Genomic DNA, 21,953 nt, shown 5'->3' on the forward strand with positions numbered 1-21,953 from the left:
GGGTCCCCAGTGTGCAGGGCTGGGCCCCAGAGCACTTTCCCAGCCTGGGAGCCCACAGCAGTTGGGGGATCAGTTTCAGCATGATGCTGGTAGCGGAGTTCACGGTGGCTTAGTGCAGCAGCGGCTAATGGGGAACAGATGCAAGGGTGCTTTGTGCTGGAGCGGGCCTGGAGGCACGGGAGTGGGGACATCGTTTCCTGCACCTGTGGCACTGCCTCCGTGTCCCCCGGGAGCACTCGCAGGCCCCTGTGCTGGCTGGGGCAAGGAGGCAGCGAGGAGGCAGCCCCTGACCCACCTTCCCAGCTCAGCTGTGCCCTTCGCCCCCAGAAGCAGCCCAGTAACTGCACTGGGGTCTATTCCAAAAAAATAATTTATCAGGTTGATATTTCATGTACATAAATATTCATCTCTGTGGCTATGTACAGATGCAGCAGGAGCCCGGCAGGCAGCAGGGCTCCTACCCAGAGACACTTCCACTGAAGCACTGGCCAAAGCCCAGCTCCTGGGGCAATGCCATGGGCATCCCAGGCAGTTCCCACCCTGGAGAGGCTCTGGCTCCCACTGCCCTGCAATGCCAGGCAGGTCTCAGCCACGACTGAAGGCATTGAAACGGAGGCCAGAGAGAGGGACACCCTGCCCCAGCACTGTGGCTCAGCACCCTGCCCGCCCACCGCTCACACCTGGCAAAGCAGGGAACCTGCGGGAACCCAGACCTGCTCCCCACGAGGGCAGAGGTGGCCTCAGCATCACCCTTCCCTGCCCACCCTTAAGTCCTCACACTGGGGTATGAAAAGAGGCGGGGAGCCAGCGGCAGCGGGTCGTGGGTGAAGACAGAGTCATCGGAGGAGCAGGAGCTGGCACTGTCCTCACAGGAGGGCGAGTACTGCTCAAAGGGCATGGAGAGGTCCAGGTACTGCAGGGAGAGATGGTGCCGTCAGCACCGGTGCTCTCAGCGCCCGTGTCACCTGCCCACCATCCACCGGACCCCCCACCACTCACCTCCTCTGAAACAGCCGCCAGGATCTTGTCCAACCCCTCCACAAGCTGCTTGAAGGTGGGGCGCTGCGAGGGCACGGCATGCCAGCACTCCCGCATCAGCATGTACCTGGGGGGGGCAAAGGGGTGTCAGCGAGGTGTCACCGTGCCCTCTGCCCACCCCACCTGGCTGGTTACTCACAGCTCATGGGTGCAGTTGGATGGCCGGTCCATGCGGTGCCCCTCCTTCAGCAGCTTGAAGAGCTCCTCCACAGGGATGCCAGGGTAGGGGGAGCCACCCAGCGTGAAGATCTCCCACATCAGGATCCCAAAGGACCACCTGGGATCACACATAGCAAAGGGTGGTCAACCATGTCCTAGGAACCTCCCCGAGCAGGTGAGAGGGTGGCATCACTCGTGGGAAAGATGTGCCCCACTGCTGCAGTCCCCATGGAGTACCCCGTCCTACTCATGGGGACCCTCCAGTACGTGCATAACCCCAGGGGTGCTGCCTCGTCCCAGACCGATGGAACCCTCATTCCACACCTGAGAGCACCTTTAGCCCCCAGCAGCCCCAGGACTCACACATCACTCTGGTGGGTGTAGACACGGTCAAACAAGGCCTCAGGTGCCATCCACTTCACTGGCAGGCGACCCTATGGGAGCAAACCCCCTTCTCAGCCCTGGTTGGGGTTCCTTGTTACCCCCCAACCCTCTCCCAGGGCCCCCACTCACGTTGCTGGTTTTTTTGTAGTAGTCGATGTCGTGGACGTCCCTGGCCAAGCCAAAGTCTGCTATCTTCATCACGCTCTCTGCTGTGACCAGCACGTTGCGGGCAGCCAGGTCACGGTGGATGCACTGCCAGGGGAGCGCGTCATCCGCAGGGAGTGTGAGATGGCAGCTGCAGCTCCCCGTGTCCCCTCCCCACACCCAGAGCTGCTGCTCCCCTCCCACACAACCCCCTGGCACTGCTGGCCCCCCTTCCCCACATCTCTGGTGGCAACCCAGCTGGCTGCAGTGACAGGTGCAGTGACGGGGGACACCCAGGAGGTGGGTCAGGCTTTAAACCCCATGGTTTTGGGGAGGTGCTGCCCAGAGCTTTGCTGGATGTGGCTGGGAAGTTCTGGACAGACAGGGGGAAGGGGCTGGGCTCCCTCTCCACAGGGACACTAGGTTCACCAGGGACACACAGCTTCCCCGTCACCACCATGCCCCTCCAGCTGTGCTGAGCACAGGCAGCCGGTGCGGGCTGTGCCAGCCCTACCCGTTTGGACTCCAGGTACTCCATGCCACGGGCCACCTGGTAGACGCATGAGACCAGGTCCTTGAAGGAGAGCTGCTCCTCGGGCATTGCCGCGATGTCAAAAGCGTAGTCAGGTGTTGGGGGGCGGCGGGCACGGAGGTACTCGCGCAGGTTGCCCTTTGCGGCAAACTCCACAATCACGTACAGCGGCCCTGGGAAGGGTGTCCACTCCACTCAGCCCCTGCCCTGCCCTCTCCCTCCCCAGCGTCCTGCATGCCACTGTCCTCAACAGCCCGCACTCCCTGCTCCCACTCCATGCCCATGCCCTGCCCAAACCGTGCCCGCACAGCCCCCTCACCATCCTGCGTGCAGACTCCCAGGAGGTTGATGATGTTCTTGTGCTTGTCCATGAGCTTCATCATCTCCATCTCGGATATGAGGTCAGCCAGGTCCTTGTCAGTGGCATTGTCTGGGGAAAGAGGGCTGTGTCACCGTGCCAGCTGGGGTGGCACTGCAGCCTGGTACTGATGCCACCTCTGTGCCTGGGACACTGGCAGGAGAGCCATTACCTTTCAGCATTTTGACAGCCACGGTGACAGCCCTGTCCGGCCGGTCTCTGTCAATGCCGTAAGCCTCTGCCCGCACCACCTGGCCAAAGCAGCCTTCCCCCAGGGGCTTGCCCAGCACCAGCCTGGCAGGGACAGGTAGAATGCTGAGGGACCACAGGGACGGCCCCGCTCCCCACCACCACGTGGCTGAACCCCCAGGGGCAGAGGCAGCAAGGCTGCCCCCCTCCTTCCCAGCTGAGTCCCAGTGCCCTGGGCTATGGCAGTGCTGAGGTGTCTGGTGACACCCAGAGACCTCCCCGTATGTCACCCATGTGTTGCTGTCCCAGGGGCAGCTGGGGAGAGCAGTCCCCAGACCCAGACCTGCCCTGCGTGGCACCGTACTTGTCTCGCGGGAACTCCCACTTGGTGTCGAGGGGCAGGTCCAGCTCCATGACCCCGGCCAGCATCGGGGCGCAGCTGGAGGAGAGACGAGTGACGCGCATCAGGGATGTGCTGGACTTCCCAGAGGAGCTGGAGTCCAGGGAGAACTGCGGAGAGAGCCCAGGGGACCTCAGCCATCCTGCCCCGTGCTCCAGGGCCAGAGACCAAACAGTGCTTAGAGACCCTCGCTCAGAGCAATGGGGTGAGGGAGCTGCAGGAGGCAGTGGGGAGGGCAGCCCCAAGACTGGTGGCAGGGCAAGGTGTGACAGGCACAAGTGGCACTCACGGAGCCAGTCGGTCACTAAGGTCCCCCTGCGCTGCCAGGGCTCCAGCTCGGCACCCACCTGTCGGATGAGTGGGAATTTGGAGAGCTTGTGGACCGCCATGGGCTCCAGGGGCTGCTTGCTCGACTGAGTCTGCATCCGGCACAGCACCACGATGATGATGGCCATGGCAACGGCCAGTGAGCCCGAGGTGTAGATGATGATGTCCGTGTACTTGGCCTCAGGGGCTTCAGCTTCCCGCACCAGCTCTTCTTCTGGAGGCAGTGAATGAGTTGGCCTGAGCCATGGCCCCTGTGTGCCAGGGGTCCCAGCTCCCACACCTGGACCACTACCCTTACCTGGCAGGACAGTGAGCCAGGCAGACTGGTAGGAGAGGCCGATGGAGTTCCCCGCCAGGCAGGTGTACTCGCCAGCATCCTCCACGGAGACATTGCGCAGGTACAGCACCTCCACCTCGGAGCTGTTGATGTCTGCAGTCTGTCAGGGAGCAGGATGAATGGTCGGCATCTCTCCTCCTCAGGGAATGTGCACCTCCCGTCACCACTTTAGGGTGGGTATCTGGGACCTGGGTGCTTCCAGCCCTTGTTACCTTGAGCACTTGCACGTATGGGACCCCATCGGGACCGTAGCTGCTGCCGTTCACCTCGATGTGCTTCAGCCACTGGATGTGGGGCTGGGCATCACTGTAGACCTTACAGAAGAACTCCACATCGCTGCCCACCAGGGCTGTGGTGTTGGCGGGCAGCCCAGCCTGCAAGATGGGCCTGTGTGGGGACCTCTCTGCGCAGTAGAGAGCAGAGCAATGTCACCAACACTGGGGCCCAGAGCAGAGGCTCCTTCCTCCCTCCATCTCCACCTGCTGTGAACCATGGAGAGCCCTTCCCCGACCCTAACCAGTGCAACCCCAGCCTGGCCTCCATCCCCGTGTCCCTTGGGTGCAAGGCACAGATGGGCTGTTCCAGCAGAGAGGACACCAACAGAGGCTCCTCCACCCCCTTCCCCATGCCCCCAGGCACAGGGGGAGTGGGGAGCCAGGCCAGCACTGCACCAAGGAGCCCTCACCCAGCACATCCAGGAGGTAGCTGTAGCGGATGCTGCCAAACCTGTTCTCCACCAGGCAAGTGTAGTTGCCGCGGTCAGAGGGCACCACGCTCTCCATCACCAGGCTCCAGTGCTGGTGCCGGAGCTGCAGAGGCGGGAGGTAAGGGGATGAGACGTGACTGGGGAGCGGAATCCCACGAGGGGAGGCTGCAGTGGGGGGGACCTGGCCCTTACCCGGATGCCCCCGATGCGGTGCTCCCCCCGGAATTCATGTCCGTTCTTGAACCAGCGGATGCTGGGGCTGGGGCTGCCCGAGGCTGGGCAGCGAAACTTTACTGTGTTCCCCGCGGGGACTGCATACAGCTTCTTGTCCATCCGGTGCGGGTGAGTCCAGTATGGAGCTGGGGAATTGCGGGATGTACAGTGGGAGGGGGCCGCAGGGCAGCACGGAGGCTGCCGGAGCTGCTCGTGCTGCTCACAGGAGGCAGCAGTGCCCCATGCTCCTGGACCTGCCCCAGCAGCCCTCTCCTGCCTGGGGTGGCACTGACCTCTGTGCATGTAGACAGGCTCCTCATTTCGGTCTCCGTGGGGACTGTCCCCATCGCTGTCTTCATCATCATCACCTGATGCCAGTGATGCATCTGCAAAGGAAAATGGATTAAGAAGGACAACCCTGCCTGCAGGGCTGGGTGGGCAGCGGCTGCCTTGGTGCCCCCAGGGGGGAGCTGGGTGCTGCCGGGGCTCCTACCCACGACGGAAATGGTGAAGTTGCGTAGGATCTCCCCAGTGCCCCGCACCCGGCACACGTAGAACCCTGAATCCTCGTAGGCGACCTCCGAGATCTCCAGCAGGCTCTGCTGGAGATGGATGCGACCCCCCGGGACAAGCAGCCGGGACTCCTTGTACCAGACTATGCTGGCACCACTCTGATTGGCGTCACAGTACAGCTTCAATGCATTGCCTGGGTCCAGCAGGAGATGTTCCTCTTCTGACTCCAGCAACGGGCTCTCAAATAGCTCTGGAGAGACCCTGTGAGCACCCACCCCAGTGCTCACCCCGCCCAGACAGCAGGACCCTACCATGCACCCACCCCAGCGTGGGGAGCATGTGGTGTGAGACAGCCTGGTGCCTAGCTCTGCCACTCTGTGGGCAGGCAGAGGGCTGGACTCTGCCCTGGGGCACAGGGACACGAAGCAGTGTCCCCATCCAAGGCCACACATGCCACAGTCCTTCTGCAGGAGCAGTGGCGCAGGGTGCTCAAGCCTGTTCTGCCTCACTAAATGAGGGCAGCAAACCCTCCTGGCTATGTGCCACCAGACCTCCACATGCCTCAAGCACAGCTGGGACCCCCACAACACCCGGGCTGGGCAGCGGTGCCCTGCCTGCCAATGGCCAGCAGCTGGCACGTGCACATGGAGGGCAGAAACAGCCCAACTGCCAGCACAGCCATACCCACCCCAGCCCAACCACCCGCACGTGGGGACCTGGGGGGACACAAGTGTGTCCCAGCCCTCTGTGTGGCCATCACAGGGGGGATGTGGGGTAGATGGGGCTCTGGTCCCCTGGGACATGCCCTTCCCCTGCAACCACCACTGAGAGGCACGGACCGAGCCACACACAACAGCCACAGCCCATATAGCGTTTACACCGTCCAACCCTGCAGCGCCTGTCTGCCGAGCGAGCTGAGCCCCCATAACGCAGGGACCGTGTCTGGAGCCACCCTGCTCCTTCCAGCCTCCACACCGCCATGCCTGGTGATGGAGACACTGGCCCCCCGTGCCGTGCCCCTGCCAGCCAGGTGCCCCCAGCTCCCCCCCCCCAGCCCCGAGGTCAGAGCTGTGGGGCTGTGTGCCCAGGGCGAGCAGCCAGCGCCTCCAGCCCCAGGGGCTCCCTGCCCAGCTGGGGGTCGGGGAAAGCATCCAGAAAGCACGACCCCCATCCCACCCCGCCCCATCCTCAAGCCCCCCACCCCCGCAGCCGTACCTGGCTCCATCGTCCTGCGCTGAGCAGCAGCCGCCAGCAGCAGCCCCAGCAGGACTTGCAAGAGGGGTCGCATCTTCCAGGCCCCTCCGGCGCGGCGGCCCCCGCCCTGCGAGACAGGCAGGGCCGGGATGAGCGGGGCCGGGCAGGCGGGGGCTGGTCCCCGGGGCACGGCGGGTCCCCCGGGCAGGCACGCCGAGGGGGGGTGCGCATGGAGGGCAGACAGAGCACTGGGGTCCCTGGGCAGGGTGAGACCCCTTTCCAGCGCCCCGTCTCAGGGCCGGGGAGGGGGGGTGGGCACAGGAGGCAGGGACGGCCGGACGGACACGGCACCCCGGGTTGGGTGCGGGGAACGCGGCCCCTCCAGCCAGCCGCTGCCCGGCCAGGGCGCTGGGAGAGGTTAACCAGGCACGGGGGGGGGGGCGCGGCTGCAGGGGCTGGAGGGGTCCGGGGTGTCCCGAGCGCGGGGGTCGCGGGCGGCGGCGTTACCAGCGGTGACGGGCTCCCTCGGCGGAGCCGCCCGCGCAGCGCGGACAGGGCCCGGGCAAAGTCCGTGGGCCGGCGGGCTCAGCGCCGCCGCGCCCCGCACAGCGGCCCCATGGCGGGCAGGGCTGGGGACGGCTGGGGACGGCTCCGGACCCGCTCCGGGCTGGGGACGGCTCCGCTCCAGCTCCCGGTCCCGGTCCCGCGCCGGGCTGGCTCCGTCCCCCTCTGCCGGCGCGGCGGCGGGCGCGGGCACTTTGTAGGCGCGCTCGGGTTACAGCGGCGCCGCCCGCCCCGCCCGGGGCGCCGGGGGGGGGGAGCGGGGGGGACCGGCCCCGCTCCGCCGGCCGCCAGGTCCTTCGCAAACCCACCCGCCATCGAGCGGGGGGGGGGGGGGGGGGGGGCGGGACCGGCCCCCCCCCAGCAGCGAGAGGCGGCCCCTGGGTACCCCCCAGCACGGCCCCGGCGCCGCAGCATCGCCCCGCGGGTGGGGAACGCGTGGGGCTGCGAAGCACCCGGGGCTGCACCCCCGCCCCGACCCCAGGCAGAGCCCACATGTCGAGCCGCCAGGCCGGGAGCCGCACATCGGCCGGGGGGCGGGGGGCAAAGCCGCCTCTGCCCCCGCTTACCCCCGTGGCACCCCGGGAGCAGGGAGGCCCCGGGCCCGGGGATGCCGAGGGCTCCACGGCGGCAGCGCCCACCTCGGCGGGTGGCCCTGGGCGCCGCGCGTTGCTGGGTGCCCGGCAGCCCGCTCACTAATTGTGCTGCAATTAGTTGCAGCGTTATCGCTTGCGGTGCCATAAAGCGGCTGTGACCCTCATTAGGAGCCCATAATGGAGCGTCGTAAAACACCGCGAGGCTGCGAGCCAGGGCTGGAGTGACCCTAATCCGACCCATAAACACTTTGCCTTCGCTTTCCCTGCGCTCCTGCCTGCACTGGGTCGGGCAGACCCTGCCTGCCCACGCAGGACCCCTGGGCACAGGGGGAAGCCCGGCCTCCAAGCCAGCATGGTCCCCAGGCACACCTTCCCCTGAGCATCCTGATACCGGTAAGCGGGGACAGAGGCTGCCCCCAGCACATGGTCAGGATCCAGCCCCAGAGCTCCTCTGCCTCGCTGCGTCGCTGTCTGCTTTGCCATTTCAGCTTTCCAGCAAGACCTGCCAAGGCCATGGTGAGCCCCACACGCAGCTGTGCCTATGCTTAGCACGGATCCTGAGGTCAAGTGAGTGCGGCACGGCTGTCACTGTCACCTCCCACCCCACAGGACCATGCTGCCAGAGCCAGGGCACAACCTTGTCCATGCTGCACTGGGGTGCAAAACCGGCAACTCCCAGCACGACGTGGTTTCACTGCAGGGGCAGGTTGGTGCTACAACCTCCCATAGCACCACCCACCCACCGCTGCTCCCCACTTAGGGCACTGGTCCCCACCCTGGGGTGCTGGTCCCCCCCGCAGGGCACAGGGGCACATGGAGCAGTCCCAGGGGCTGGCAGCCCCCGGCAGCTGTTCATTCCTGCCGGCGCGTGAAGCGGACAAGAACATCAATTTCACAGAGCAGCGGCCGCCCCTGCAGAGCTTACCGTGTGCTGGAAGCACAGAAAAATGTTGGGTTCAGCTTAATTCGAACTGAAACCAAATTAAAACAGGAGAAAAGAGGTTGTTCCCAGCACTGGGAACAACAGGGGAGAGCTGAAACTTGGGGAGCCCATGGGAGCCACAGCCTGGGATGGGCACGGACAGATTTCCCATACCCTGGCCAGGTCCCGCAGTGCCGAGTATGGCGCTGGGTGGGAGCAGGGTGAAGGGACCAGTGCCCGCACCTCGGTCTGCATCACACCAAGCATCCCTGCTGGGCCAGGGTGATACTGGGTGTGGGCTGGGGCACGATGGGGCTGTGCTGCGGGTGGCTGGGAACCAGTCACCTCCCTGTTGTGGGGCAGCGCTGGGCCTGGGTCGGGCTGCCTGGCTTGATTTATAACAGCAACTGATGGCAAACAAAAAACCCTTCACGGCAGCGCAGCCCAACTGCCTGCCACCCACTGCCAGCAGCACCGCCATGGCCTCTGCCACACCAGTAGCTCAACAAGGGGGGATTGTGCCAGTGCTGGCACCCCACACTGCAGGTGCACCCCTGCCTCAGCACCCTCCTTTGCTGTCCCCGTCCTCCCAGCCACGTGGGTTGCTCCCATCAGCTGTGGCACCACAAGGGACATGTGCCGCTCCGGCCACTGAGCCACAGAGGGTGGGAGCTCAGATGCAGCAGGGTGCCCAGGGAGGGAGTGTGTCCCTAAGGCCCCACAGATGGGTGGGCACGGTGCAGATGGGGCAGGGAGACCCGCTCCCCTCCATGCCCACCTGAGGAGAGATGACCCCCTGGCCAGACCCTCGGCCTCACTTGCGTGCACAGAGTTCCACTGCAGTGAGCACGCACAAGAGGCTGGGTGCCGGGGCAAGCACGCTGGGGCTCCATCCTCCCACCCCTGCCCCTTCCCCCAGGCAGTAAATCATCCCCACTCCCCTCATGAAAGGCCCGTGTATGCGCTGCCGGCGCAGGGAGCCTGCCTGGTGCCAACAATATTGCTCTTGGAAGGCAGCCGGGGCTGCGGGAACACAGCCGCCCCTTGTGCCTGGCCCCAGTGCTCGACGCCACTCCCGCTGCGGTGGCACCTGTGGCCAGCATGAGTGCACGCAGCACCGGTGGCTTGTGGGGGGGGCAGAGCCTGGGGGGCTCTTTCCTCCTGGAAGTTTCTCTTGGCCTTCCCTGAACGGCTGTTGTTTGGGGCGCAGGGTCCCCGGCTCCCTCTACCCTGTATGTGCATGGGGTCCAGGGGCTGAGGCTGAGCAAGCTGATGCCACGTGCCAGGGTGATGCGAATGCCCCAGCACTGAGGGGATGGGCCAGCCCTGAGCACAAGGGCTCCCAGCTCCATCCAGCCCCACCAGCCTCGACACACGGCACCTCTCATCCTTGGCCACGACCTGCTGCCCTTTTATCAGTGGGGACCTGCTGAGGCGGGCAGGGACTGCGCCGGAGGGGCAGGCAGCCCACCCCAGGCTGGATGCCCGGCAGGGGCCAGGTCCTGCGGCAGAGGTGACCAGCTAGGCTCAGGGCAGCGCTGCCCACCAGCCCCTGGTCTCACCTGCTCGTCCTTATCTCTGGCAGGGAGGGACCGATGGAGCAACCTGGCCCAGTTAAGGTTTAACCAGGCAGAACTTGGCAAACATGAACCTGCTGCTCCCTCCGAGGAGCCAAGAACGTGGGGCCCGGCCCAGGGACTGCAGGACAGGGACACCGGGGCCCCGGGCTTTGGCCAAGCCCCCAGCGCAGCGCAGGAGCACCCACAGATTTGGGCACAGAGGGCTGAGCTGGGAGCACATGGGGCTGGGGCTGGCTGGGCGGCCCTGCCACCCCGTCCCGTCCCGGCTGTGCTGGGTAGCACTGGGGCTGCAGCTGGCACAGGGAATGGGGCACAAGGGGCCAGGACAGATGTTGCTCCCCTTGGGGACATGGCACATGCCATGCACTGGGCTGGGCACCGCAGTGCCCATCTGGGGGTCGAACCTGCAGGAGCTTTGCCTGTCAGCTCTGTCCCCCACGGGGCATGGTGGGTTGCTCCTGGGAGCAGTGTGGCCGTGGCAGGGGGCTGCAAGGCAGGAACGGGGCCACCCTGATGCTCCCAGCCCCTAATTGCAAGCAGGCGCCTGGCCCTGCCTTCACATCTGCACCTGATTTACTCGCTGGAGCCAGCGGGGCCACGAGGGATGGCAGCGGTTGGGGCTGCGGCCAGCGCTGAGCTCCCCTCGGCTGAGGGGGAGTCCCACGGCCCAGCCCCACGCGGTGCCGGAGGAGCAGTTGGCTCCATGGAACTGGCTGCGGCATGGGCAGGGGACAGCAGTGCTTCCGCGGGGGACGTGGCTGGCGGGTGGCTCCATGCCCCGCGCTGTGCCTGCCAGCACGGAAGGCGCTGGGGCTCCGCGTGGCGCGGGCAGCCGGAGCCCTGGGCTGGCACAGTGCTGCCTGCAGAGGCCTCGGCAGGGCAGAGCCGCACCGGGCAGCTCCGGCTGCAGCCCAGCAGGGGCACTGGGCCAGCAGCACCAGCACTGGGGTGCAGCCTCGGGGACAAGGGCCATGCTCCTCAGCCGCCCCCGGTATGTGTGGCTCTGGCCCCACAGCTGAGCTCCAGCTCCATCACACCCAGGGATGCCCACAGGCGCTGGGCCCCCCAAGAGCAGTCCAGCAGTGGGACGGGCACCGGTGAGTTTTGCTTGGAGCAGAAGGACGGGGCTGGCACAGACCTGCCGTAGGCACTGCAGCCTCCAGCATGGCTGGCAGGGCCACCTGGTTGTGGCTGTCCTGGCAGAGCTGCTGCCAGCCATCCTGCCACTGGGGAAGAGATGGGGCAGGGGTACAGACAGCCCTGCGGCCACCATCTCCTCCCCTGCACCTGTCCCGGGGACTGCCTGCACCCACAGACGGGCGGGACCTGCCAGACGTGCCACAGCCCTGCCACAAGGAGGGGAAAGGGTCAGCAAGGGACAGGCTGGCAGCAGCAGCCACACTGTTCCAGCAGAGCCATGCACCGTGGGAGGTGGATGTAGCCTGTCCCTCCTAGCACTACCCACGTGGCTGATGGCAGTGCTACCCTCAGTGCCAGCACAAGGCCCAGCACCGCACCCAGGGACACCCATCCCCTGTGCTCTGCCACAGCCCTGCCCGTGGAGGAGCAGGACAGCCAGACATAAGCACCCGAGCCTGCCCCAGCAAGTGAGCTGCCCTCGGACAGACAGCAGCAGCCATCACGCTGCTCCTGTGCCACCACGGCAGTGCCAGGGAACAGCCTGGCGTCTTGCGGCAGTCACGGATGTTTTTGGCACCTTGCAGAAGTGCCAGCAGCCTCCCAGCCCAGACTGTCCTGTCTTGCCCTTGGTGACTGTGGCGTGCCCAAGGCCTCGCTGACTTGCCAGAGCAGAGGAAAGCACTTACCCGCTTTGTCTGGACCTCAGGGTGCCATGGGATGACAGCACGGCCTCGAGGAGGGCAGATGGGAACACAAACCTCCTACCCCTTCCAAATATTTCAGAGGTGTCTGCATCCTTTGCTTTGCTTTGAAGCATGGCAAAATCCCAGGAAGTGCTCTAGCAGAGAGACAGCACCCAAAACTAGTAATAAACACTCTATTTGGAGAGCTTCACCTTAGGGAAACAGCAGATACATAAACACTGCGTACAGGGGAAGGCAAAACTCTCAGTACACAGACAGGAGTGACACACTGGACTGGGCAGTGCTGGAAATGGATCCCTCTTGGTGTTGACGCGTAGCACATCTAGCGGGCACCTGCCCTGGTACAACAGGGTGAGAGCTAAGCAGCAGAGATCGGAGTTGGAGGCCATCCAGGGCTATCAGGCGCACAATACTTCCTTCATCGCGGTTTTCTGCTCATTGATCAGCTCGCAAGGTTTAAAAGGACTCCCTCTGTAGCAGGAGACTAAGGTCAGACCTCAGCAGTGGAGCAAGACTGGAAAACATTAGGAAGGCGAACCCAGACCAGCAGGAGCCTGTCCTACGGGAAGATGGCAGATTATGTGCAGGGTGAAGAAAAACAAAGCTCATGCACAGCCTGGAGTGGGGAAGGGAAGGCACTCACTCCAAGCACCAGGATTAGCAACCAACTCCCTCTCTCCTTGCTTAACCTGACCAGCGTGCACGCTGGATTTTGGAAGTGCCTCTACAGCATGGCTTTCAGCCCTGCGAAGGCGTCAGCTGCTCCCCTGGCACACATCGCTGGGAGCCAAGGGCCCCACAGCACCCTCCAGCAGCTGCTGGGGCTGCACAACAGGAGGCAGCGGCTTGACTCAGCCCACCCTGGCAGTGCAGCGTGCCTGCAGCCCTCACCCGTGCTCCTGCCAGCCCCACCGCCCAGGGGAGTCCTCAGGGGGGCCACATCCGCAGCCTTCTGCCCCGTGGAAGAAAAAGCAGGACATTTGCCACAGACTAGCAAAGCCTCAGCTCCACGGAGGCACTGATGCCGGGACAAAGCCACGGGGCGCCTGACTCAGAGCACTGGCACTGAACATGAGGCCAGCCCAACGCACATGGCTCTGGCGGTGGGCTAGCAGAGAACGGGCAATGCCTTAGCTTCAGGCAAAGCATCTAAAGAGCTTGTCCAACACACAGAGCAGTCTCAGATGCCTGCCCTTCCTTCTGGGGCCTTTTCTAACAGATCTAGTACATTAGCACCATGAAGAGACCATCAGTCTTAATTTCCAGGTTTGAAATACAGAACATCCTTTTCCAGGATGGTACAAATGTGTAAGAACTTTGAAGAGAGGGGCTGGGCAAGTAGTGTCTAATGAAGAACTAATGAAGGCAGGTTTCCAAGGGTTTTGTAGCTTTCCAGTCACCTAAAGATTTGACCAACTTACACTACAGTTTTCTGCTGCATCTAGATTTATTCTCTCTCTTTTCCCTTAAAATTCTCCTTCCCCAGAGTATTTTGGTGGCAGTAGGGAAAACGCTGCAATTCCATGCAGACCCCGAGAGAATTAGAGATGAACTCACCCTGCTCCACCTTCCTCTGCTGATTGCATTCAGATCTTGGAGATCTCCACCGCTGCCAAGTTTGGCTGAGATTGGTTTAAATCATAGGGGGTAAAGACACACATGGTGAATGATCACATACACCTGTTTCCATAGGAAACCAGGCTAAACAGTTACTTCCTTCCACGTGGAAATCCTCAGAGCAGAGGGCTGAGGAAAGCCAGGAGTGCTAACCCCTCTTGCAGCTCTCCACTCCCACCAGCAGCAGTTTGCACACCGCAAGTTGTAACTACTTGTCAGACAGACCCAAACAACCCAGCTCCAGAACCAGTAGCTGCGGTACTGCGAAAGGCTCTGACGGTAATCAGTGGCTCATGAAATTCTGCACACAAACCTGACTGGAGGAGGCATGGAAAGAGATGCTATGCTGGGTACTTCCTATTTTAGGCCTGTACAAAGCCAGGCAACCTGCACTGTGTCCCATCCACGCTGCATAAGCATTGCACTCTATGGTCTAGGAGCTCTCCTCCAGCAAAAGCTACCTCTGAGCACGGGACGCTGGCCCTCCAGGTGCAGGAATCCATTATTTGCTCTGGTGAGGGAGGAGGTGGCCACTACCAGCCTGTTGCCAAACCCTCCTTATACCAGATACACAATTCCTCTCACACCGCACCCACCTTCACAGGAAGCAATTACACAATGAAAACTACTCTAAGGGAGTGAAGTATTTGCTGTCTAGCAAGTCTCTTCCAGCTGGATCCTTTTTCTGACAGATTCAGTCCCCGTTCTGCTCAACGGGTGCATACAGGAGGGTAGGGCTTTGCTTATCCAGAGGGATAATGAAACCATTGTGGGCTGGCAAAGGATGTGTGTTCTTGGGCCACCAACAACTCCAAGAACAGTGCTGCAACTTGCTCTAGAAGTCTTGGCTGAAATAACTGTAGCCTCCTGGGGCAGTTGACTCTTCCCGGACGTACTGCTGTGGCGGGAACGGTCCAACAACTGGCACTGCTCCTGGCATCCTGGATATTGAAGGGAACAAGAGGAAGAGAAGGAAAAAAAGGAAACAATGTCAGAAGTGCTCTGAAATCTGCCAGCTGCAATCACTGCTCAGCAGGCACGGCTGCCAGTGGAGCAACAGCCTACTGCAGCCAAGTCAACAACTTGCCAGAAAAGCTTCCAAGTGCATCCTTGCCTTCCATGCCTGTGTGTAAACAGACACCTTAGCATGGTAGAATTAGCTCAAGAATTGCACAGCTCAAGGACTGTTAAAGAGCTTCCATTACATAGCAAGTATCTTGCCTCTCTTCAGACTGCAGAAGCTGGCCTGGAACAGGACTCGGTGACTGAATCCAGAAGCAGCTTTCTGAAAGGGAGTTGTGTGGCTGAAAAAACTTGGACAATGTCCATGTCCTTAAAGGGAACATTTACGCATGTGTGTTTGGAACATCCTCAATGTTATCTATCTAGAATGGGACACTTGCTATTCACTGAGCCAGCTGTGCTGCTCAAGAGCTGCAATGTTCCTGGGGTGACAGATGGAGCACGTGTATTCCGATCAAGTACTCCAGAGAGCCAAGGGACCATGGGGCTGTTACTCCACAGATGGGCAACAAGAGATCCCAGTTTTCCTCCTGTCCTCTCTGGGAAATTTGGCTAAGAGTCTGTCCTTGCTTCAGGTAGGGTTTTCCGATACCTGTTTCTTCTAAGCAGCCCTCTAGTCAACCCATGATCATTACTGAGCCTCTTTTAGTGAAGGCTTTGAAATTAGAGATCTGAACTTTCACAGTGTCCAGAATAAGTATTTTTTTGTGTTAATCATCTGGCAGCCTAATTTTTTTCTATTTTTTTCAGATTAATCACATGTGCTGGGGATGCCATTATTTAACTTGCCAGCTGTGAGAGCAAGTTCAGGAATATAGCCTAGGTTTCTGGAGCATGCTAACTACATGTCAAATTTTAAGACAAGCAATCCCAAAAGAGATTAGAATGACAAGCAGATCTCCACTGAGCCAGCCTTTAATTAAATTAAAGTCTCAGTTGTTAAGAGAAACCAGCTCAATGCTGGACGCCCTCACTGCAAAGGTCCACATCACGAACCAAAAGCAACTGCAGGGCACTTGTACTTCAGCAGCATCCCAGAGCTGTGTGCAGAGGGAGCTGCCGAAGTGAACCACCTTCGGGATAAACAGAGCAAGCTTGCACAAACCCTCTTGTTCTGCTTGCAAGGGAGCTGGAAATATGCATCGAAAACTACATTTCAAGTTTTATTTAAGCCATCGATTTGAACAGCGAGGCTGGGAACATGCTTAGACAAGAACGTTACTTACTGATTCTTGTGTTTGAAGCCACTGATGTGAGCTTGGTACTGCTCTATGGAGTTCAGTACTATGTTACATGTGCTGCAGGGGTACCCCTTCCCAGCTGAAACAGACATCAATGTTAGCACAGACAGCTAGCCAACAACTTGGTGCCTGAGTTAGAAACAAGTGAGATAATCAATCATTGGATGTGTTAAAAAACTGCTAAAGACAGACAAATACCAAGTCAATAGCCTGAGCAGGGGGAGATCACAGAATCCCACTACCCCACCAGGTATCAGTCAGTCACTGGAAGGGAATCACTATGAAAAGCTTTCCTGGTTTGCTCATCTATAAAAACAAAGACACATTTCCTATAAACAGTTCACAGTATCAGACACAGTAGGAGTGTCAGCATTAGGACACCAAACCTCACGCTATACTGCCTCTGCAACTCCACTTCTCTCCCAAATTCCCACGTCTCCTGATGTATACATCTCGTAACAGAAAATGAGGGAGATACCTAATTTGTAAGGTTTCAATAAAAAAGACTAGCCAGAGGAGATTACATGCAATGTCCAGTTCCACAACACAGCATTCTGCTCATTCTGCTAAGCCTTGCTGAGGTGCCAACTGAGAATATTAAGCTCTATCCTCAAGCAGTTTGGTTACAGTCTGTGTATCAGTTAACTGCCAAAAAAAAAAAAAAAAAAAAGGTTTCCAACAATAGCTGTACTAGACAGATCAATGGTTTTGTGTAACATGACAACTCCAGCTGGAATGAAAGTTCGGGAGGTCACAGATACCAGGAAGGCGAGCAGCAAGCAGGGCAGCACAGCTCAGCACAGGAGTCTCTAACAGGGGAAAATCCTGGCAGTTGTCCTCAAGATATTAAGTGCTCCTGAATTTTGACTTGCTGGGGAAGGGCTCTGCCGGCGAGTCTCACAAAGAAAATATTTCCTTAAGGTGAAAGGGGAGACTCACCCGAGGGGTGCAGAGCAGCATAATCACTGAGCGAGAAGCACAACATGTGATGTAGCAGACATTTCCCCACCCAGGTACTACACCTCAGAGACTTCAGATTCTAGTGGGACATTCAACTCTCGAAACAGAGCTGGACCTGGGTGGGAGAGGCCAGAGGAGCTGCCACAGCCCTCAGGTCTGCCTCCCTGCACAGTCAAGGTCAAGATCTCTCTGTTGCAAATCCAGCAAACAGGTGTGTATGCAAAGTTGTTTAAACCGCGCTCCTGCATTCCAGCTGGGTGGTTTCTAGAGGAACTTCAAGCACACAAGCACCTCAGTGTTGCACTGCAAAAAACACATCTTTACCTGCTGCCAGCCAGATCCCAGCAGAGAAAAGTTTAGGGACAGGCATGGCTGTTAGCACATAAAAATGGGCAAAGAGAGCAGGAGAAAGCATCCCTGACTGCAGCCCGTCATATCTAAGCAATCGGACTACAGCCCGGGCTCTGGAACCTCGCCTGAACAGCTGAAGTGCCATGAAGATGTGTCTTTAGGTACTCTGGTTCTGCCAGCACTTCACGGGAGACATCACTCATACAGGAAAGGGCACTGTCCACCTACCCAGCCTGCCTGGGCTGGGGCTTCTGCCACTGTCAGGGCCTGAGTCACAGTGAAGTGGAACCATTCATCAGACCCCACTAATTAGGTAAAGAGCAGATGGGTAACACTAGATACCAAGCACCTTTTCCATCTCCCACGCGACTATGCAATGTGGGAGAGAATATTACTTAGATAATTGAGCCTCATTTCTCCTAAGTGCTACCGGTATCTAAAGGTGGCCTGCAAAGAATGAGAATAATTAATCTTCTGCTTGTGTGGGTTTTTATGACACAGAAAGAAGCCCTTGAAGAAGATTTTAAGATGATTTGCCTGCTTATTATTTACCTCAAGCATCCAGTAGGTACTAGACTTCCTGGTCCAACAGGGGGCTGCTGGGAGGAACAAGGGAGTCTACCATGAACTCTTAATGCTTGCACTGGGCTCCAAGGGCTCTCATCATGCAGAAGGGCTTACAAGCAGCAGATCATAAGCCAAATGAGTTTTAACTGTCTGCCTAAAGTTCCTCCTTAATAGCGCTTTTTTTTTCTTCTTCCACATTCCTGCTTGCTCCAGAGAGAGTTGCATTAGTTCATCAGATGGAAGTGCCCACACAGAAGCAAAAAGGCATTCAGGGAGAAATCTCTCTGGCTTTCATGTGCTTTGAAGCAGCAGGTGTAGTTAAAACCTATTTCTTCCATCTTTGGCTACTCTCCTCCAAAGATGTTTTTTAAGCATCAAATGTAACTTTTATCTTTCCATTTTGGATGTAATCACCCAGCTAGAAACAGTACCGGCCAAAATCCCTAGATCATCCACACTGAGAATAAAAAGGACATGCTCCTGATTGGACAACATTGCAAACACAACCCAAAGACCATCATGAGCAGTCACTGCCTGAAACCCCTCTTACTGCCAGGGGGTTATAACACTGACCGAATCAATCTTACTGTGTATAATCAAGATCCTCATCACAAGAAATTCTCCCCTGCCCCCTCTGCATGGACTTGTCAGACACATACTGTTGCTCTCCCACCCTGCTATTTATTAGCCTGCCTGCTGAGAACTCACCCATGAAGGACGATGCTGGTGCATCAGGGGTTCGGCCATAGTGTGCCATCAGCTTGTGTTTGGTCTCTTGCTTTCTGTGCTTCTTGCCTACATAATGTTGTTTTGCCATAAGGGGGTTGTTGAAAGTGGCATGGCAGAGGCTACAGAACTTGTCTGGGTCAGTAATGTCCTTGTTCTCTTCGTTAGAAGACACAGTAGAGGTGGGGAGGGTAGCAGTATGCTTCTGTGAGGGCACTGCTTCTGTAGGGTGAATTCAAGGTCTTGGTCAGTCACAGAACTCAGAGGTAAAAAACAGTCACTTTATTTCCCCAAAACCTGCATTAAAAAAAATAACCCACTACACCTAACACTCAAAACCTATACAAAGAACATTAGACATCTAGATAAATTCACATTGCTCCTACCTCTTCCCTTAACACTGCAGAATTGAAAGGCATGCGGTAAGATAAGTCAGAATAGGCCAGAAAAACTTTCAGAGTTAAAAAAACCCAACAGATTTGCATGTTTCTCCTTAACATAAGCATGGCCGTATTCAAGAAACACTGGACATGAATGAGCTTCCACCTACTACTGTCATCACCCAGATAAAACACGGGTACAAGCCCATGTCAGCAAAGGAGGGTAGGTTTCTGGAAACACTGTGCAGGTGCAGGACATGATCCTGAATCGAAGTCATGAGGAGCCCTGCCTGAGAAATAGCATGAACAGGACTAGGTCTGACGCAGTGAATCCACACAGAGAAACGGCTCTCCTGTCTGATGGAGAAACCTGCACCCTCTCATTATGGGGTACGAAAGACCAGAGCAAGGAAGGAACCTTCTAATGACCAGAGAGCTCCTCTCATGCTGAAACAGAAGGTACACATCATACTGCTCATATGTACATCCACCCTTTCCTGAAGGCTCCTCTCACACCCAAAAGCAAGGGCTTTGAAAACAAAAACATCCCATGGGTCACTCTGACCCCGGAGGTGGCTTCCCTGTGTGCACACAACCTAGCAAAGGCACCCTGGGACAGACACTTTCTGCTTGGAAGATCCCAGCTCGGAGCTAGCACAAGCTACCACCCTTAGGTGCATGCAAAGGCTGCGCTTTCCCTCTGTCCTGACTGGCCATGGCACCCCAGGCTCTCCTTCCCCACCCACCAGGCCTTTCCATCTGCTCACAAACGGATGGGACACACAGGCAGCCACACCGGGTCAGACCTAAGGTCTGCCTGGACTGTATCCCATCATGAGAGCACTCAACGACAGGTGCCATGGAAAAAGCACAAGGTCTGCACAAGCACATACTGATGCTTCCCAGCTATACTCTGCCAGGCCCCAGCTATCTGCAGCTCACAACTCCCTGAAACTCAGAGGCTGCATTTTTGTAGTTGAGCAGCCCTGACAAATTTGCTGTATTGGAGTTTCACCAGTCACTTCACTCCCTGTAAGCTGAGCATTGTATCTTGCGATGGGCGTTTCTACAGCTTAAAATCCTGAAGAGCGGCACTCTTCCAGTCCCTGCATGCAGGGATGGGTACAATGCCGCTGCAAGTTGCATTTCTCCTTAACAAGCAAAACAAAAAAACCATGCCACTTTTTCCCAATGCCAGTCCACCAAGCAGGCTGCTAAGAGAGGCCATGTCTCTGGACGTACGCTGCTGGCTTACTCTGTTTCACAGAATATGCACATGCAAGAGCTTACACTTGGGGTCCAATGAACCTCTCAACTTTTTCATTGCTTGAACAGCCCCTTGGTACAACACGAAGGTGCTGCAGTCATACCTTCCACTTTGGGGGACTGCTGCTTCATGTTCTTGGCATGAGTCTTGCCCAAGTAGTGAGACGTTGCCACAGCCGGAGAGGAAAAGGTCATGTTGCAGATGGGACAACACTTGTTCCTGTCTTCCCCATTGCTGCCTTCCTGCTTGCTGTCCTGTGCATACAGAATCACAGTAGCTGAGGTTGGGAGGGATGTCTGCAGGTCACCTCATCCAACCTTTGTATTACAAGAAGAAACACCAAGGTTTGGGGGACGAAGAAAACGAGGTAATTAGAGACATTAGGGCATTAGATTGAAGAAGTGTGACTGAGTAAGACTTTCATGATGCAGCATTCATCCTCTCCCTCACTGGAGAGCGTTCTTGCACCAGATTACTTTTTTTTAACCCATTACTGAGCCACTCCAGGCAGAGGGGCAGCCCTGGTCAGTATGAATTAAGGACAAGGTTAAGTGTGTGGCTGTCAGAATTGGAACAGGCAGCCTTTTACTCTGCAAGGTGTGAAATGAGCAACATAAACATCGCTATCAGCTCAGTCATCTGCAACACAATCCCAGTGGAGCAGGCAGCAGCAGTCATTTCTAAGCCTAACACTATGTGCGAAGGCATCTGCCTTTATCCCCCACCTCCCCGCTGCAAATGCTGGAGCGTTAGGGATTAAAGCTGAAGGAATCATAAGAGTAGAATCTGTTTCCCAAATGAGTCATGGGGCAGACAGATGGCCGAGTGGAACATGGTGCCTTTACTGACCAACAGGCTCCAGCTACTGGCCGAAGAAACCTGAATAAGTAAAAAAAGGATCACTCTGGAAAGAGAATACCAGTAGATGGTCAACCCTATGTGCTTTCTGTGACGGGAAAGGTCAGGCAATGATACTCCTGACAAGCTGCTGCTCCTGTTCACTTCTCCCTGTCCTTTCAAGCAAGACTATCACTAAATGGCAATGTGTGTTTGTTTAAACAGGGAAGCCATACTCACAGAGGCTGTTTGAATGGGAAGGGCAGCAGGCACCGTGCTTGCCGAGACAAGGCCTGGTGGCACAGCTGGCACCAAGCTCTCACCTTCAGCTCCCACCGTGCCCCTTCCGAGAGCATCTTCAAGAGGGTCTTCTTCGATTATTCAATGCAGGTGCCCAGGCCATGCAACCGCCTGGTCCCGCTCGACGGTGTTTAGGCCCCAAAGGGCTCCATGGCCTCCCCTCACCTGCTTGGCGTCCAGCCGCATCTTCTTCCCGTGGGCGAGCTCCTCGGCGCCGTGGATGGACAGGTACCGCCGCACCTTGTTGGCGTGCTTCTTGCTCTGGAGAAAGCAGAGAGAAACCCGCCCGCCCCGCCGCTCAGCACCCCGCGGCGCCCGGCGGCGGGCGGCGGCGGCTCCCCGCTCCCTACCTGGTAGTGGGCCAGCCTCTGGGACTCGGAGATGAGCAGGGCGCTGCACACCTTGCACTGGGCCTCCGTGAAGATGTGCCCGTTCTCCCGGATCAGCCGGTCCACTGCAGGGCGGGGGGAGGGGGGGGGGCACAACCGGGGCGTTAGCGGCGTTAGCGGCCCTGCCCGCCCCGTCCGGCCGCCCCCCTCCCCCCCGCTGCCCGCCGCCTCACCTGCCTCTTTGCCCACCGGCAGCCCCGCGGCGTCCCCGTTGCTACCCGCCCCGTCCGCCATCGCCGCCGCCAGCCCCGCCCCCCCCTCCGCCCGCACCGCCGCTCTCGCGAGAACCGTCCGCGCG

The 21,953-nt window shown here is 58.6% G+C and overlaps 2 protein-coding genes across 5 annotated transcripts; both read right to left on the minus strand.

Annotated features, from left to right (window-relative positions):
- Positions 1-352: 352 nt before the first annotated feature.
- FGFR4 (fibroblast growth factor receptor 4) lies at positions 353-6,606 on the minus strand. Its single transcript, XM_055718671.1, has 17 exons — positions 6,516-6,606; positions 5,281-5,550; positions 5,081-5,173; positions 4,767-4,933; positions 4,554-4,677; positions 4,081-4,271; positions 3,830-3,968; positions 3,552-3,745; positions 3,169-3,314; positions 2,788-2,909; positions 2,577-2,687; positions 2,240-2,430; positions 1,711-1,833; positions 1,561-1,631; positions 1,178-1,315; positions 1,000-1,105; positions 353-913 (listed from the first exon to the last, which is right to left on the minus strand). Exons 1-17 carry the CDS (start codon positions 6,586-6,588, stop codon positions 767-769), a joined length of 2,406 nt encoding a protein of 801 aa, XP_055574646.1. The 5' UTR covers positions 6,589-6,606; the 3' UTR covers positions 353-766.
- Positions 6,607-12,156: 5,550 nt separating this feature from the next.
- On the minus strand, positions 12,157-21,922 carry ZNF346 (zinc finger protein 346). 4 transcript variants are annotated; one of them, XR_008733453.1, is made up of 8 exons: positions 21,829-21,922; positions 21,617-21,720; positions 21,432-21,527; positions 20,233-20,383; positions 18,465-18,704; positions 15,864-15,957; positions 13,555-14,555; positions 12,157-12,468 (listed from the first exon to the last, which is right to left on the minus strand). XR_008733453.1 is itself a non-coding variant. In XM_055717756.1 (7 exons), the coding sequence occupies exons 1-7, from the start codon at positions 21,887-21,889 to the stop codon at positions 14,450-14,452; spliced, it is 852 nt and encodes a 283-aa protein (XP_055573731.1). In that variant the 5' UTR covers positions 21,890-21,922; the 3' UTR covers positions 12,157-14,449. The 4 variants fall into 4 exon arrangements, 1 of the variants encoding a protein (XP_055573731.1); XR_008733452.1 differs by having other exon boundaries at positions 12,157-12,551; XR_008733451.1 differs by having other exon boundaries at positions 12,157-12,556.
- Between the last annotated feature and the right edge of the window lie 31 nt (positions 21,923-21,953).

The sequence above is a fragment of the Falco cherrug genome, chromosome 8, assembly GCF_023634085.1.
Source record: "Falco cherrug isolate bFalChe1 chromosome 8, bFalChe1.pri, whole genome shotgun sequence".
Classification (NCBI taxonomy): domain Eukaryota; kingdom Metazoa; phylum Chordata; class Aves; order Falconiformes; family Falconidae; genus Falco; species Falco cherrug.